Below are 17834 nucleotides of genomic sequence, written 5' to 3' on the forward strand. Positions count from 1 at the left end.
TTCATTGAGAGTGGGTTGAGAAAAGTACAAATATCTTTATGTTGTTGTTAATAATATTTTTAATTATTTATAATATTACAAATACTTAGTTTAATTAGTTCTTATCTCTAAATATATTTTTATACCTATATACTCTATATTCTTTATTTTAAGTTAATATATCTTCACTATTTAAAAATCTTTTGTCCTGTACATAGCACATCTATTAACACTAGTTTTAATAACAATTCACAATAAGTTCTTCTATCCTCATATCCAAGAATCAGGGTTTTTTTCATGAGTTGGTTACTCCATCCGTCTCACAATAATTGTCACTCTTTTCAATTTCAGTCCATCCGACCACAACAATTGTCACACTTAATTTTTAACATAAATGATAAGTGGGTCTATAATTCCATTAACTCACTTTACTCACATTTTATTATAAAATCAATATAAAAAAATGGGTCCTACATTCCACTAACTTTTCCAACCTACTTTTCTTTACATTTCTTAAAACACGTACCCACAATAAGAGTGACAATTATTGTAGGATGGATGAAGTATTTCTACATCCATATCTACGTGTTTGATATTAGAAAGTGACATGTTAATCGGTTAAAGCAAGTAGATCGAGTGATGTTCTGCATTTTTTGTTAACTACGAGATTGGAAGTATTTCAAAACTTGTAATAACAAATCATTGCTTGTTAGATTCCTACGACAGAATATCGTTTTTTGTTTAGTCTTTTGCTTGTGATTATATCCATGTTAAGCACACTCAAAGATAGTCGGGCCATGAAAAGTCTATCTAATTTTTATTGTTTTAGAACATCGGATGTGCCAAACTATTTGACCGAATTGATCCGATAGTACATTGTTTTCCTCGAGATGTTTAGTTTCACCCTTCTGAATTCACATCTCTCTTCAAAGCTCCTCAAGGTTGTCTCTACACCAATATTTTCAAATTAGATCGATATGAAAATCGACATAGCTACTAGTTCATGATTCAATCAATCCAATCAATAACTCAAAACTTCGTTACATTCATTAAGTTTTCATCTAGAAAGTCTAGCAAGTGATTCACATTTATTTTATTCGCATACCAATGATCATGTTAGGATCTGGCTGTGTAACTTCTAACAACAAAGGTGTCTTGCGCTTTTAGTCTAAACATTTTTTTATTATTGTTGATAATCTAAATGTTAATACATCAATGCTTTGCTGCAAGTTTTGATATAAAACTTGGGTTCATTTTAACCTACGGAAGGTAAAGAGGAGAAGGGGAGGAGGGAAATGATTTGAGAGTGAAGGGTATGGTGACTTTAGCTACCCACTGCCCACATAATATTAATACATGTATGCGCTATATGATTTTCAATTTTTTTATAAAATTCATTCTAAAAATATACTGAAAACTTGAAAATTTGAAAATTTGAAATTTGTCATTCAAATTTTAAAAATTATGAAAAGATTGGTCACATACGGAGTAGTTTCAGCCAAAACTTTCAATCCAATTCATTGTATCCTAATTCGAAGCTGCCAGTTATTAGAAATGAGCCACTCACCCCTTAAAAGGTCTCATAAGGGGGAGGGTTATCCACACTTATATAGATTAGATTGGATCATCACCAAGCCGATGTGGGACATAATTTTTAGAGAATTTAACACGCCCCCTCACGTGTGGGCCGGAAAGGACATCGGTCTTCCATCACGTGGGTCGGCAATGCTAGAGATAAGAGAACCATCATCGATATGGGCCGGAAAGGACATCGGTCTTCCACTCGTGAGGTAGATAAGAGATAAAGAGAAAACCATCATCGACTTGGGCCCGCTCTGATACCATATTAGAAATGGGCCACTCACCCCTTAAAAGGCCTCATAAGGGGGAGGGTTATCCACACTTATATAGATTAGATTGAATCATCACCAAGTCGACGTGGAACATAATTTTTAGAGAATTTAACACCAGTAGTATGTTTATTTCTTATAAGTTTTATTGAATATCAACTACAGTTTTTATCCTAAAAAAGGTACATAATAAAATCAAAGAGCTTTTTGTAATGTCCATTGTGAAAAAAAAACAAACATCAGCATCGTGTAGTTGCAAAAATGAGCCCACAAGAAGACGAGATTTTTACGAAAACCATCCAAATTAGGCACACCACGATGACACGTGTCCTTATCTAACTTGCCTATACGTGCACCAATCACAAACGTCCTTACTACTATAAATCAGCTCACCCTAAAATATCTCATCACTCTGATTCCTTTCTTCTCCACTCCATTAACAATGGCTCCTTTGACTTTCTCTCTTCTCCTCACTTTGTCCATCCTATCCTCCGCGCTGGCGTCCTTCCCCGCCGCCGACGATCCTCTCATCCGCCAGGTCGTATCCGAGGGCGAGGAGGCCGTGGACCAGCTCCTCCACGCCGACCACCACTTCACCCTCTTCAAGTCCAAGTACAGCAAGGCCTACCCCACCCAGGAGGAGCACGACTACCGATTCTCCGTCTTCAAGGCTAACCTGCGCCGCGCCAAGCGCAACCAGCTCCTCGATCCCTCCGCCGTCCACGGCGTCACCAAATTCTCCGACCTCACCCCCGAGGAGTTCGAGAGGAACTACCTAGGCCTCCACAAGCAGCGCCTCAAGCTGCCGGCCGACGCGCAGCAGGCGCCCAAGCTCCCGACCACCGATCTTCCTGCTGACTTCGATTGGAGAGAGCACGGAGCTGTTGGTGCTGTTAAGGATCAGGTTTTGTTTTATCAGCTTTTCTTCGAGTATATCTTCAATTAATTGGATTTGGCGTTACCAATTGCGTTTCCCCCCCTCTATCTAGCGTTGACCTAGGGTTTGTCCTGAATTTTTTCCTGCGATACCCTGTTTTATCGATGAATCGCACTTATAAGATGTTTTTGTTTCCTTTTTCTTTAAAGCACTTGCACATATCATTACTTTTTCGGGAAAGCTGCTGTGGGCAAATAGTTGGATTGTTTAATTGCTATCAAAATTCGTATGCTACTATGATTTATGCCGCATATAATCAATTGATTGGAGTGATTCTAATGGGTGAGGGTTGTAAAACAGGGTTCTTGCGGATCGTGTTGGTCGTTTAGTACAATTGGTGCGCTGGAAGGAGCACACTATCTAGCTACAGGGGAGCTCGTGAGCCTCAGTGAGCAGCAGCTTGTGGATTGTGATCATGAGGTCCGTCTTGTTTAGTTTTCTGCATAAGTAATGAAATATGCGCATTGAGTTAGGAAGCTGGATTATCTGCTTTGATCTGTTCCTGAGCTTTTTCACTATTCACTAATTCTGTTAGTTACCGTTGTTAAGGACTGTCATCAATAAGTTTGTTGTAGTTAGTTAGACCCTACTACTTGAATTTATATGATATGATGCACATGTTAGTACTGAACTCTACCGTCCTGAGAGAGTTTTCGTCTAATAGATGACAAGCTTTGTGCCACTTGTTATCATCTTATTTTGGGATTTTGTTGAATAGGAAACTTGTAAATTGGTAGTTAATCCTTAAAGATTTGTCTTTTACATACTGCAAGATATATCATTTTAAGCACATATCCTAAACTTGCTGGTATTTGTCGAGACACCAAACCTTCTTTTCCTTCCCTGCAGTGTGATCCAGCTGAGCGTAATTCCTGCGATTCTGGCTGCAATGGCGGGCTAATGAACAATGCATTTGAATACATCCTCAAGGCTGGTGGAGTCCAAACAGAGAAGGATTATCCTTACACCGGAGTTGATGGTCAATGCAAATTTAACCAGAATGGAATTGTTGCCGGTGTATCCAACTTCAGCGTTGTCTCTCTTGACGACGATCAAATTGCAGCAAATCTGGTTAAGCATGGCCCTCTTGCAGGTACCAGTCGCAGTTATGTTCAATTTTCACCACTCTAAAATAAATAAAAGCTTATGCTGATTGTGTACCTTGTTGTAGTGGGGATCAATGCACTCTGGATGCAGACATACATAAAAGGGGTTTCGTGCCCTTACATCTGCGGAAAATCTTTGGATCACGGTGTGCTTCTAGTGGGATACGGTGCAGCTGGGTATGCACCCATCCGCCTCAAGGATAAGCCATACTGGATCATCAAGAATTCATGGGGGCAAAGCTGGGGTGAGGACGGCTACTATAAGATCTGCAGGGGCCATAATCTTTGTGGAGTGGAGTCCATGGTATCAACTGTGACTGCAGTCAGTCTCAACTCTCAGTAACTATTCCAGTATTTCCAAATATTTACATGTATATGCACATACTGTGTATTTAAGAAGTGTGCATTGCTCATGTTGTAATCTTAGGATTTAGCTGCCTGCATATGTAATGTTGTGTAGATGCTGTTAATGTTGTCCGAAACTCCAAAGAATCTTATACTATTATTATTTCAGCTGTTGAACTTGCAGAATCTCTTGCTCAATGTGATGATGCTCTATGGGCCATTATTATACTAGTATGTATCCTCCCAAATTGTTGAGAGTGCTTTCATAATCTTTGTGCTGAAAAAGGAATCAATTTTTTCTTGATGTAGGAATGAATTTGTTATTCTTGTAGAATTTCATTTGTTTAATCTTAGTAGTTATACTGCTCATTGTTGGTTTTTTATTATATAGATAAATTTTTGACTTATTTACGATAGAGTTTTTCAGGTATTATTTCATTTTTCCTTTTCTGCTTAATTTTTAAAAATTTTAAATTCGGACCTCGTGATTTCTGCTTGATGTGAAAATTAGAAACATTTCATATCATTATTGGTATTCGGATTCATTCATTGTCCAATACTATCGATTATAGGAAAGTTAATTGGATCTACATTTAATATTTAATCGTGTAAATCTGCAAATAAGAATGCAGAGGGTAAATTACCACCAGCCGATAAGATCATTAAAAATTTGATAAATGGGTGAGGATTAAGCTCAGAAAATATTGCTTCAAGGATTTGCCTATCATATTTTATATTTTTCAGTAATGATTAAGAAATAAAATAGCAAACATTTTCATTTACTTAAATACGTGCAATGATAAAACGTGAAATAGGGCATTTCGAATGTGAAAAAGTTGGCTCGACGAATCAAAATCATACCCACCTACACTTCCTTTAACAATAAACCAACAAGAAAAATAAATTAGTAGGTGTACTAATATGGAGAAGCATCGGACGGCTCAGTCACATGGATTTCAATTTTTTTAATCAAATTAGAGTAGAACATTATTGAACATTATTTCTAAGGTAAATTGATTGTAAAATCATGAACTTTTAAAATAGTTTAGTTTGTTCCATGAATTTTTACGGTTGCATGGAAAGTGATGAACTTTACTGGACTGTATAAATTTTTCATCCAATCCGATAGATTTCCATCACAAATTTATCTTACATTGCGTGTTGGAGGCGTGACTTGACAAATTTATAGATTATTCTGCATATTTTCACAATAATGATACTAGAAATAATCATCAATTGATTCAAACCCATCTGCCATTCCCATCATACTATCATCAAATTCGCCATTTACTTAAACCAAAATAAAACGATTACTTAATCAAAATTTCCTAATGGGAATCCCTCTTCTATACACTTTCTACCAACCTTCACAAACTGATACTCTTCTAGTAAATAAATAGGGATGACACTGATCTATTAATCTCTCAAGCATGAAAATATAAGGAAGAATATATATGTTGACGAATCACCCTGAGATCAACGAGAAGGAGGCCCTACTCACTAAAAACAATAAACCACAAGATCAGATCGAACTTTGATAAATTCTGAACTGGAATATTATACCCCGACAGATACACAGACTGACAAGATCTAGAAGGAAGGTTTTTCGAAAGCTTAGCCCCCGCTGAGAAAATCGGTATCAATCAGGTTAATTTCGTTTTGAGAACAAACATAGATCCCTTTAGGAAGAATAGTCAGTGATGTCAGCTCGAAGGGGAAGAAAGCCTCCCAGGGTATCTGATCCTTGCACAAATTCATCTGTCATCTAAAACACACTAACTTTCTATGTTCAAAACAATTGAAACAAAAAAAGAATAGCCTCTAAGAGCAACCAGAATTAGTGAACAAGCAATTTGAATCCAAGAAATATATGTCTATTACATCTGCAAAAATAGCACTAACATTTAGGGTCCCCCTCGGTACTAGGTAAATGCAAGTCGAGTAACACACACTACATATCCACACTGCATAAAAATGGGCAAAGTAGAAAATACTACACAAGTTTATTACAAGGGAAATGTAAAACTGCTACCATAAAAAAAGGCAGACGATTGCAGAAGGAAACAAAATATTGAGCAGATATGTAAATCCGAGAGAAGCATCTCAATCAATCTGAAGCTCCTACCTCTTAAGTCCCTCCAGGTGCTCAGAATCTGAAGCTCCTACCTTAATCACTCCATGCGCCCCTCACGGTCATCACAGGCATAGCCACTTTCTGAAAGTGTGAAGAGGTCAGACCAGAAACAAGCAGTTGTACAATCAAATCATCTTATTTGCGAAGGAGAACAAAACAAGCCAGATGCATCAGCTCCTACTGCCGCAAGATCACAAACAGTGCATAGCTGTCCTTGCTGAGATGGAACAAAATGTGTAGTGCAGTAGGGGCAGGTTACATCTCTTTGCCCCCTATATATTGGAACATAAGTCGCTCCACACACAACAAAAGGATTTCTAAAATCATAGTTGATCTGTGTTGCATCCGTCATATTCCTTTCAGCAGCCTGGAGAACCTGGCGAGCCTGTCTCGCTTGATTCTCATTATTTGGATTACTCTCCAGAAGCCGCCTTGCAAAGTTGGCTGCAGTACTCAGATTTCTTGCCTTGAAGCAAACAGTCATTGCACTGGTCAGCGCAAGTCTCAAGTGCGGGGGCTGGAGCTTGCAATGGGTGAAATATGCTGCAAGTTCCTGCTGACGAACTGGATCGTCCTTCAGTTCCCTCCTCTTAAGCTCCATTTGCAAGCCGAGGATATATTCCTTTACTACAATAACCAATTCCTTCACTTCATCCACCTCTCTTCTTGTTTCAACCACAACCAGAGGGATTGTGTGAAGAATTGACAGGAAATGTCGAAGAGCTTCAGAAAACTTTCCAGTGGTCGTTGCTTTGTAACCAGCCTTCAGCTTCTCGTCTAGTTGAGAGAAATTGAAGATAAGAGCAGGGGGGCCTCGCACATTGGGGCTCGCTGATTCACTCCAGCCTCTCTCTACTGCAATAGATATTACAGGTGCTGACGTACAGGCACGCAAGTAACTGTGACTGCCCAACTGAAGATCAATAAATTGTGACTTTAGAGGGGCGAAATTGCATATCCCTAACTGACGGCTCAATAAACGCAGTGCCGTATCAAAGTTTCCAGCAGCTGCATGTTCAGCAGCAAGAGATGACTTCTGGACCCAAATTTGGCTTACGGGCATACCAGGTGTGGGGCAAACAAAAACAGAAGAACGGGCATTAGTAGCCGCCTTTGGTGTATCGGCATCAGGAGGCAGATCTAGATCCTCAAGATCCCATCCTCCCTCCTCATCATTCTCATTGTGCACATCTTCCACATCCAGCCCCATATTAATGTCTCCATTCTGCAGATTATCCACATCACCAATATCCAACGACTCACCCCAATCAGCATCTGCAGCCTCTTCATACTCTTCTTCTGCACCTTTACCTGCATCGTCAAGAGAACCCTCAAATATGCCTTTACTCACCATTAATAAAGGCCAATCTCCAGCGCATAGCACTGGACTTGGGGGGATCAACAGAGAAGCTTTTCTCCCTTCAGGAAGAGAAGGAACATTATCTTCCAGGTTTGCAGACAGACGCTCCACTACGTCATGGAGCCCATGAATAGAAGCTGTTATGCAAGCAAGGGGCAAGTGACCCGCATTCTCCAGAATTTTCACACGCTCTCGCACATCACCAAGATATAACGCATCATGAAATTGGCCCATAACATCATTTTTCACCTCAGCAATTTTCATCATTTTCGACAACTTGTCCAGATTGCCAGTTATGAGATAATGAAAAGAAAGCCTCTCAAAGTTCTTTGTCTTCTGGTATGCATATTCAACAATTCCTGCATTTCCCTGCCGAAGAGCCTCTACTCCTAGCCTGTACCAGTAATCCTTCTCGTCAATTTTTTTAGCAGATTCTAGGGCTTTCTCAATGTTACCGCTTTCAAGGGCTAAGTTGAAGCGAGTTCTCTCATCCTTTACAAAATAGAGAGCAACTTGTGGGAAGCCCTTCTGTTGCAAATATGCAATCATGGCTTGTCCACATAGTTCTGAATTCTTTATCATGCTCATTACATGATCATATCTCTTCTTCAGCAGGGACAGCTTAAAAATATATTCTGTGGAATCAATAATGATAGGACGGTTTTTCCCATCTCGGTCCAGGCAAAAGATTGTATTCCCATATATCTTTGTTACATACACTGGAACATCCAAGGTCTTTATAATTCCACTATCCCCATTAGGCAGGCAGTACTTAATGTGTGTCAGTGTGGTGTAGATAAAAACACCATTATCATCCCATGATCCGCTCTTGACACGAATGGTCTCATGAAGAGTGCAGCGGTGCACAAGCTTTTTATCAGCAATGACAATTGAATGCTTGCTCAGTAACGCAACACTCTCCATATCCTGAGACCAAACCACATACCTAACAAAAGAGGCTTGAAGATCTCCAAGAACAATTCTTTGTTGGAGATCAAAAATGACAACCTTGTCCTCGGCCCGGCAGAGCAGGTTCCCAGTACCAGCATAATATATAGCATCAGTAGCGATAGGCAGAACACTCTTTTTCACTACTTCATTTTTTAGGTTCTTGACCAGGACTTGGTTGCTGCTCTTCTCAAGCACAGCAAACCTATTCCGAGCCACAAAAACAGCTGAACCACCCGCACCTCTTTTTGCCTCTTGAGCTGTGTCACCTCTGCCGTAGCTATCTTTGGGTATAACATAGAGCTCATATGAACCACCATCCACATCTGAGCAAACCAAAATCGCATTCTCAGTAGGACTGTAAGAGAGAGTTCGTGGCGCTTGATTCAAACCATTAGAGCCAGGACGACGGATTGGAATCAGTTGTGTATCTTTCTGAGTGGAATACTCAAAAGAGCGCAGAAACCGGTCCTTGACATAAAACACAGAGTCCCCACTGACAGAAAAGGCAGGGCGTTCTCTCTCAAGCTTAAAAACAATCATGCCACTATCATGACCAGCAGCAAGTAGATTCATCTCGGGGTGGGCAGAGAGGATCCAGAACCTGTCATGCTCCCTGCGAAATGTCTGCAAGCCAGTTCTTTTAGTAGCATCCCAAACTCTGATGCTCTTATCTTCTGAATTTGATACAATAATGTCCTGCCTTGAATGGAACAGGACACAGGAAACATTATTCATGTGTCCTCTCAATGTGTCCACCTCCCAAGCTTTTGTATCTGAAAAATATATCATGTAGTGATATTATTGAATAACTATACATGTATACATGACTAGAGCAAAGTAGGACTTTACATAAAATGTCTGAATAACTCAATTCCTACATTCTCAATTTAGCTAATTGGAAGTGTCGCAATTAGCAGCAAACAACACCATCTTGTAATCCTAAACTAACGGCATAGAAAACCTAAAAAAAACTCACCAACTCAAAATTGAAAACATATATCTGTCATGTGATGAACTGACACAAATCATAGCTACTCTGTAAACCGAAAGAAAAAAATTCTAAAAGTTAAACATCAAGAGTGGTTTACAGCAAATCCGGACGACCAAGTCAACATAAACATTGAAGATGAGATGTATAGGTCTCCCTTTACCCAAAAGGGTAGTACCTTTCTTGATATAAAAAAAATCTCCCAGACAATAAATACACATACTTTATATTACTGTTATAAAGTAACAGTATATCTCAAGTAGTACTTCAAACATTAGTGATCAAGCTAACATACCATTCATGCGCCAGATCTTTACTTGGCGGTCATCAGCTCCAGAAACAATCAGAGGGAGAGTTGGATGAAAAGAAGCCCAGTTGACCCCTCGATCATGACCTTCCAGTACATACTTCACAACAGCATCAACACCACCAAAGAAGTCTGCATTCATTTGAGATAATCGTAGAATGTCATCAGCAGGAGATACTGTTTTCTTCCTCAAGGCACCAATATCCCAAACACGGACAGTCTGATCCAAAGAGGCTGAAACAACCAAGTCTTCTTTGGGGTGAAATGAAGCACACATGACATAGTGGTTGTGCCCCGTTAACACAGAAATGCAAGTCCGTGACTGCCAGTTCCATATTCTGATTGTCTGATCATCACTTGCACTTACTATCCAAGGATACTCATGATGGAATTGGACAGTCCGGATATAGTCAAGATGGCCAAGAAGAGTAAATAGGCACCTATGCAATTTATAATTCCACACCTTAATTTTGTAATCATCACCTGAAAAAAGAAAATATTGGTGCATGAATAAAAAATGCTCTAGTATCAATCCACCAATCATACTCCGCAAACTATTCTAATGGGACCTTGAGTTTCATCAAATTAATTCATGTACTTTTATGTAGGAGTCAGCTCGACTAAGAGTTACATATCAATCTATTGTCATGACCAACAAAGGACAATCATCAAAAGTGTTATGTAAACCTGAGGCACAAAGACCTCCTATTGATAAGAGTTGGTAGGCACAATGAAATTAGTTGCTATTTGTGGACTTTAAAATGTGTATCTGTTCTATTCACAAAGGAACATACCACAAAAATAACAAGCAAGTGGGAAAGACATAGAGCCGGAATACCTTTGACTACTATGAGAAAAAGAGTGAACGGCATGACATTCACAAAGATAGCTAATTAACTAGATTGCTAGATGCATCAGATTGAAACTCGCTAGTGTCTGTCTATACTACGCAAAAGATCATACTATAAAGGATCTTGTAAGGTGAAATTAACAAGATGAGAAAAATCTTACAGAATCAAATCCACAGCTCCAAAGGCACAATATTCCTCTAGCATTAATCAAAATAAATGAAAACCGGAGAGAAACCGCATAGGACATGAAGACCTATAGATAGGTTCACTGACTTAACAGCCCTATGTTAGAATGATAAAAAACCCACACCTTTTGGAATTACATAACGACACACTAAACATGGTACCCCCATTGATGAGATGGCCTAAATTATGGGACGTGGAAGTCAAGATCAGCACTGAACTACACACACTGTCTTCTAATTACTGGACCAGATACATGAACTAGGATGTTATTTTACTAACAGTGAACATAAAATTAAACCGGTAATCAGTCACTTAAACAGAAAACAAACGGTTTAGCATAAAAAAGCATACTGGATCTAATAATCCAGTAAATTCACTACAGTGATCACAGAACTGGAAAAACAATGATACAGTCACAAATCAACAACATGAATCAAAATTAAAAAATCAACCAACAACCATCGAAATCAACAGATCCGCAAAAAAACACTCAAGTAACTCCGAAAAGCGCAAATACACAACAGAGCAAGCATGGATCGCATTGCAATAACACAATCCCAAAAAACGTCCAGAAGGAAATAAAAAAATGAGAAGGCGACAAAATTCGGACCTCCGGAGACGAAAAGCGGCTGGGATTTGTGGAAATGGACGCCCCGAACGGGGCCGTCGTGCTCATCGAATCGGTCGATGAGGGTGCCCATGCGGTAATCCCAGAGCTGGATCACGCCGCTGTGAAGACTTGCGAGGATCCATGGGCGCTTGCTGTGAAAGCTCAAGCCTTTCACTCGATTGCTCTTAGTCTCGAATTTCGTCAGCATTTTCAGCCAATCGTCTCTCCACCGACGATCGGGGACGGTGAAGGAATGGAGAGATCTGAGGTTGGTGCCAGAATTCGGAAACCCTGATCAAGATTTAGAGTATTTCCCACCATTTACAATAAATTCAACATGCTAACTGCTCAGTACTGTGGAGTACAACTATTTACCCCACACTTAAATTCTCTTTAATCACAAATTTTGAAAAAGATTTTAGTTTTGTATTAATATAAACTTATAATACTCCTTTCGTCCCATCAACGAGGATCACCTACAACTTTTCCTACAACATCTCCTACTCCAATCCTCACACTAAAATTAAGATAAAATTGGTAAAATAAAAGAGAGGAAGAAAATGATAGTTAAAAATTTAAAATAGTGTCAGGGGGTGAAAATTTAAAATAGTGTCAGGGGGTGTTCGGTTTATAAAATTGTATCCCAAAATTAAATTAGTAATGTGTTTAGTTAATAAGATTTAGTCCCCCAACTCAATCCTAAATGGGTACTTATGGGATAATTAGTCATAGCCCTCCGATACTCTAGTCAGCCCTCTATGACTAAAATAATCTCACAACTCAATCTTAAATTAACTTAGTATTTTTTATCTAGGAAACCGAACACTACCTTAATGTATAATGAGACTTACATTATTAATTTAATATAACTTTCTAAAATGAAATGCATATATTTTTATGGGACAAAGTGAAAACTAAAAATATAATTAATTTTAAAGTACATTTAAGCTGATTGTCTAGTTTATATAATCGGAGATAGTCTTTATACTCCCTCCGTCCCCTAAATATTGTTCCATTTTGTTTTAAGAAATATAATGAAAAGTTAGTGAAATATGTGTCTTACTTTTATATATTAGTTTTATAATAAAATGTGAGTAGGAATGAGTCATTGGACTATGGATCCACTACAAAAGATGATAAAAAGTGAAATGGAACAAATTTTATGGAACGGAGGAAAATAGAAAAATGGGACAAACTTTTAGGAACGGATGGAGGACGGAGCATCCGTGAAAAAATGGGGAATGTTAACTAAATGGTTGTGGAATAAGAGAGGGGGTGTAGGCCGTAGGGTAGAGAAATTGAGTTATTGCTTTGCGTTTTGAGGTTGGATCCCTATCATCCACTGAATTTTAGAGTTATATTATTTGTTTATATTTGCAAAGGGACGAAGGAGATTTGCATAACATCCTTGCGTTGCATTTTGCCACAGGAGTTTAGATCCAAATCTCGAATATCTTAAAACGGTATTACCAATGCTTACATGCTTACCGCTTATGGTTACTACTTAGTACTCCCTATACAACATATTAATCTACTGTATTTAATCACTAAGCACCTAAATAATTTCATAAGCAATAAAAAATTAATGTCAAAATACCGGTTCTACACATGCTTCAACAAAGTTTTGGGCTAAATCACAGAAATCTATTGAACCAAAATAAGTTGACTAAATAAATTACGCTTAAAAGTTAAAACTAGTTCAAGTTTTGATTTCGGGATAAAATTGGCCAATTGAGGGTTGAACATAGTAGGCTAAGCTAGCATTGACCATTCCTCAATTCCTAAGGGCGTAGCATTTATTTTGCATAAGAGAAAGATATATAGTGTCCATAAATCTAAACTACGTTGTCCTCTATGACAATTGACATGTGCAACAATACATCATGGACTCATGGTAAAGTAAGATTTATTTTTACTTACAAAAAAGAACTATATACATGTCTCAACATGTAAAAATCAATAAGTATATTTTGACTTAGATGGAGCTTCAAGACAAACATAGGTTTGTCTTTCATCATACTGTCTTTAGATTGTCCGCCCGATGCATCGTGCGTGCTATCGTTCGCCATTGTAGCTTTGCGGATGATGCCCGATGCATCATCCGCCCCATTGCGGGTCACGCGGACGATGCAACGCCGGATGAAGTGCAACCGCACATCAATGTGCTTGCTTCTTTCGTGAAATACTTGGTGCTTAGCCAAGCACAATGCACTACTGCTGTCACAGTTAATGCATATGGAATCTTGCTTTTCTCCAAAATCTTCAAGCAATCCCTTCAACCAGATAGCTTCTTTCACTGCTTCTGTCATGGCCATGTATTCGGCCTCAGTGGTGGAGAGAGCCACCACATGTTGCAGTCCAGACTTCCAACTCACGACTGTACCAAAAAGATTGAACACATAACCGGTTTGCGACCTCATGTTGTCTCTATTTGAGGCATAATCCGAGTCACAGAAACCTTCGAGTGCTCCACCTTGAAAATCAGCATCTGATCCATAAACTAAGCCAATGTTGGCTGCTCCCTTTAGATATCTCAGTACCCATTTGAGTGCAATCCAGTGATCCCTTCCATGATCAGCCATAAATCGACTTGTAACACTAATAGCCTGTGCCAAATCTGGTCTTGTGCAAAGCATAGTATACATTATGCTTCCAATAATATTTGCATAAGGTATCTTGCTCAGCTCTCTTCTTTCTACTTCACTCTTTGGCCTCTGCTCCATACTCAGATTGAAATGACTTGCTAGCGGAGTGGATACAGCTCTGGTCTCATTCATCTGAAATCTCACCAAAACTCTCTGGATATAGTCAGTTTGCACTAGCTTTAGCTTCTTCTCAGCTCTATTTCTGACTATGTCCATGCCGAGAATCCTCTTCGCACTCCCCAAATCCTTCATTTCAAACTTAGCTTCCAATTCAGCCTTTACCTCATTCACTTCCTTTTTGCTAGCCCCTGCAACTAACATGTCATCTACGTAGAGGAGTAGGAAAGCAACTGGAACTCCCTTCTTCTCTCTAATGTAGACACAACTGTCATAGAGCGATTTTCTGAAACCGATATCCATCATGTGCTCATCGAACTTCAAATACCACTGTCTACTACTTTGCTTGAGCCCGTAAAGACTTTTCTTTAGTAGACACACTTTACTCTCATCTCCTGGTGCAATGAAGCCTTCTGGCTGACTCATGTATATGGTTTCTTCAAGATCCCCGTGAAGAAAATCTGTCTTCGCATCCAATTGCTCCAATTCCCAGTCATATCTTGCCACAAGGGCCAACAAAACTCTTATGGAGCTATGCTTGACCACTGGAAAGAATACCTCGTTATAATCGATACCTTCTTCTTGAGTGAATCCTCTAGCCACTAACCTGGCCTTGAATCTGATCTTCTCAACTTCAGCAACTTCAAGCTTCTTCTTGAAAATCCATTTACAACTAATGACCTTTGAGTTTTTGGATCCTCAACAAGTATCCAGGTCCAGTTCTTGAGTAGTGATCTGATCTCTTCTCTCATGGCTTCCAGCCACTGCTCACTTTCCTTGCTCTTCATTGCTTCTGCATATGATGAGGGCTCATGATATTCAACGACTTCTGCCACACATAGGGCAAAAAAACTTAGATCATAGTCACTGAATCTTGCAGGCCTCCTCTTATTTTCCCTTCTGGTTCTGTCTCTTGCCAACAGGTAGTCCCTCTGTTCAATATTCTGTGAACTAGTCTGCTGCAAATTTCCAGAATCTCCACCTTCATTCAATATCTCATCTTGAATGCCTGAGCTCTCACCATTTACTTCATCTACTGATTCAAGACCACTCTGGTCTACCATATGATCAAAGACCACAGATTCCTGACTTCCAGTGCTGCTGTCATTTAAGTAGGGCATGTGATCTTCATGAAAAACCACGTCTCTGCTAATTATTAGTTTCTGATTTCTATCCTCGGTAGACCAAAGTCTATAACCTTTTATTCCCGGCTGATAACCAATCATCACACATTTAATAGCCCGGGGTCTAGCTTTCCCTTCTTCAAATGAACAAAAGCCCTACACCCAAAAACTTTCAGCTCACTATAATCTGCATCATGCCCGTACCATCTTGTATCTGGAATTTCATTACCAATTGCTGAAGATGGAGACCTATTTATTAGTTCAGCTGCTGTACAAACCGCTTCTCCCCAAAACTCTTTAGGCAGACCTGAAGAAAACAACATACATCTGACCTTCTCCAACAAAGTGTGGTTCATTCTCTCCACCACTCCATTTTGTTGTGGATTCCCAGGCACAGTTCTATGCCTTTGTATGCCATTCTCCTTGCAGAACTTCTCAAAGTCCTTGGATAAGAACTCTAATCCGTTATCAGTTCTCAAGCACTTAAGCATGCTGCCCCTTTTTAACTTCATTTCGATGCACCATTCTCTGAATTTTACAAAGGCTTCAGACTTTTCCTTGAGAATGAAAACCCAAACCTTCCTGGAGAAATCATCTATTATAGACATGAAATACTTTCCACCTCCCATAGTTGCTGGATTTGCAGGCCCCCATAGATCACAGTGAGCATAATCCAGAACTGCCTTAGAAGTGTGCTTCCCAGTTTTGAATGGCAATTTCTTGCTTTTGCCTAAGACACAGTGTTCACATTTCTCAAACTTCTGGGATACATTAGTAGCCACAACTCCCTTCTTAACTAGCTCTCTAAAACCAGCTTCTCCAATGTGTCCCAGCCTATTGTGCCAGACCATAGCATCCTGCTTCTCTGCAAAATTCAAAAAACCCACAACTGTATCTGCAACTAGATAATACAGACTATTTTTTCTTTCTGCCATCATAACATCTTTACCACCAAAAGATATCTGCATTAAGCCCTTCTCAGAACAGAACCTATATCCTTTTGACTCCAGAACACCAAGGGAAATTAGGTTTCTTTTGATTTCTGGTATGAATCTGGCTTGGGTATGAATCTTTACTGATCCATCATGCACCTTTAATCTGATGTCTCCAATGCCCTCAACATAGCAGATCTGATTATTGCCCAACATCACTGATCCTTGAGAGGTTACAAAATTCTCAAACCAACTCATGTTTGAGCAGATATGAAAGGAGCATCCTGAGTCCATGATCCAAGATCTCTCAATCCCCTTTTCAGTCACATTCATAACTTGGGCAATCTGGATCTCCTCTGTAACATCAGCTTGGTTTTGAATCCCCCCTTCCTCATTTTGCTTTCTTTTCCATGAATAACAATCTTTTTTGAGGTGTCTGGGCTTCTTGCAATAGTGGCAGCTTCTTGTCTCTTTACCTTCACCCTTCTTTTGCTTCTGATTCTGAAACTTCTGACCACCATTGGGGTTGAATTTCTTTTTCTTCCCCTTGAATTTTCCAACGTTCAAAACCTGACTGCTGGATTCTTGACCCGAGGAATTCTTTCTCAACTCCTTAGATCTCAAAGCACACTGTACCTCCTCAAGGGTGATGGTTTTTTCCCTACCATAGAGCATCGCATCTCGCATATGATCATAGCTCTTTGGCAACGCATTGAGTAATAAGATTGCCTTATCCTCATCTTCAAGTTTCACATCAATATTCTCTAAATCATCTACTGCCTTATTGAAATCAGTCAACTGCTCACTTATACTCCTATCAACGCGTTTTTTTTTTTATTTATTTCTTATCTGTATATACCTCACATTTCTCATTCCATTTTCCACACTTTTCTCTCTCATCTCTCATCAATTCTCTTTTCCCCCACACCAATCTTTCTCTCACTAAAAAAATGAGACATGGCAACGACTGGAGTACCTGGAGTAGCTCGGAGGGCATTACTCGGAACTTGACTTGGGCCTTATTCGATTGCGTTCACGAGGCTGAGTGTTTGGCCAAAATGGAGTGCGAGCGTGAAGCGGTGGAGTAGGTCCAAGCGGAGCAGATCCAGAGGCCGATTCGACGTCGGACATTTGTCCGCCGCGAGCACGACTTTGCTCACCAATGTCTATTCGTAGACTATTTTGCCGAGGAACCACAATGGGGCTCGACAGTTTTTCACCACCGGTTTAGAATGTGTAGGGATCTTTTTCTCCGCATTGTCCACACATTGGAGGCACGTGATCAATACTTCCAGTATTGGGAAGATGGTATCGGCAGACCCGGACTTATGCCGTTGCAGAAGTGCACAGTTGCAATCTGACAGTTGGCCTACGGCACCACGACAAACATGTTCGACGAGTACCTTCATGTC

The 17834-nt window shown here is 39.6% G+C and overlaps 2 protein-coding genes across 2 annotated transcripts; one reads left to right on the forward strand and one right to left on the reverse strand.

The window, feature by feature from the left end:
- Positions 1–2232: 2232 nt before the first annotated feature.
- On the forward strand, positions 2233–4400 carry LOC125222035 (probable cysteine protease RD19C). The gene is made up of 4 exons (XM_048124429.1): positions 2233–2733; positions 3067–3186; positions 3616–3859; positions 3938–4400. Exons 1-4 carry the CDS (start codon positions 2272–2274, stop codon positions 4213–4215), a joined length of 1104 nt encoding a protein of 367 aa, XP_047980386.1. The 5' UTR covers positions 2233–2271; the 3' UTR covers positions 4216–4400.
- Positions 4401–6054: 1654 nt separating this feature from the next.
- On the reverse strand, positions 6055–11937 carry LOC125218824 (coatomer subunit alpha-1-like). Its single transcript, XM_048120603.1, has 3 exons — positions 11605–11937; positions 9946–10440; positions 6055–9435 (listed from the first exon to the last, which is right to left on the reverse strand). The coding sequence occupies exons 1-3, from the start codon at positions 11810–11812 to the stop codon at positions 6482–6484; spliced, it is 3657 nt and encodes a 1218-aa protein (XP_047976560.1). The 5' UTR covers positions 11813–11937; the 3' UTR covers positions 6055–6481.
- Between the last annotated feature and the right edge of the window lie 5897 nt (positions 11938–17834).

This window comes from Salvia hispanica, chromosome 4, assembly GCF_023119035.1.
Source record: "Salvia hispanica cultivar TCC Black 2014 chromosome 4, UniMelb_Shisp_WGS_1.0, whole genome shotgun sequence".
NCBI lineage: Eukaryota > Viridiplantae > Streptophyta > Magnoliopsida > Lamiales > Lamiaceae > Salvia > Salvia hispanica.

Bases quoted from the DNA above. Each gene is read 5' to 3' on its own strand.
- LOC125222035 (XM_048124429.1), top strand. From the start codon at position 2,272: ATGGCTCCTTTGACTTTCTCTCTTCTCCTCACTTTGTCCATCCTATCC. The intron at 2,734-3,066 runs GTTTTGTTTTAT...GTTGTAAAACAG, and splicing joins TTGGTGCTGTTAAGGATCAG to GGTTCTTGCGGATCGTGTTG. The intron at 3,187-3,615 runs GTCCGTCTTGTT...CCTTCCCTGCAG, and splicing joins TTGTGGATTGTGATCATGAG to TGTGATCCAGCTGAGCGTAA.
- LOC125218824 (XM_048120603.1), bottom strand. From the start codon at position 11,812: ATGCTGACGAAATTCGAGACTAAGAGCAATCGAGTGAAAGGCTTGAGC. The intron at 10,441-11,604 runs GTCCGAATTTTG...TTCTTTTTTCAG, and splicing joins GCCGCTTTTCGTCTCCGGAG to GTGATGATTACAAAATTAAG. The intron at 9,436-9,945 runs GTATGTTAGCTT...TATATTTTTCAG, and splicing joins AAAGATCTGGCGCATGAATG to ATACAAAAGCTTGGGAGGTG.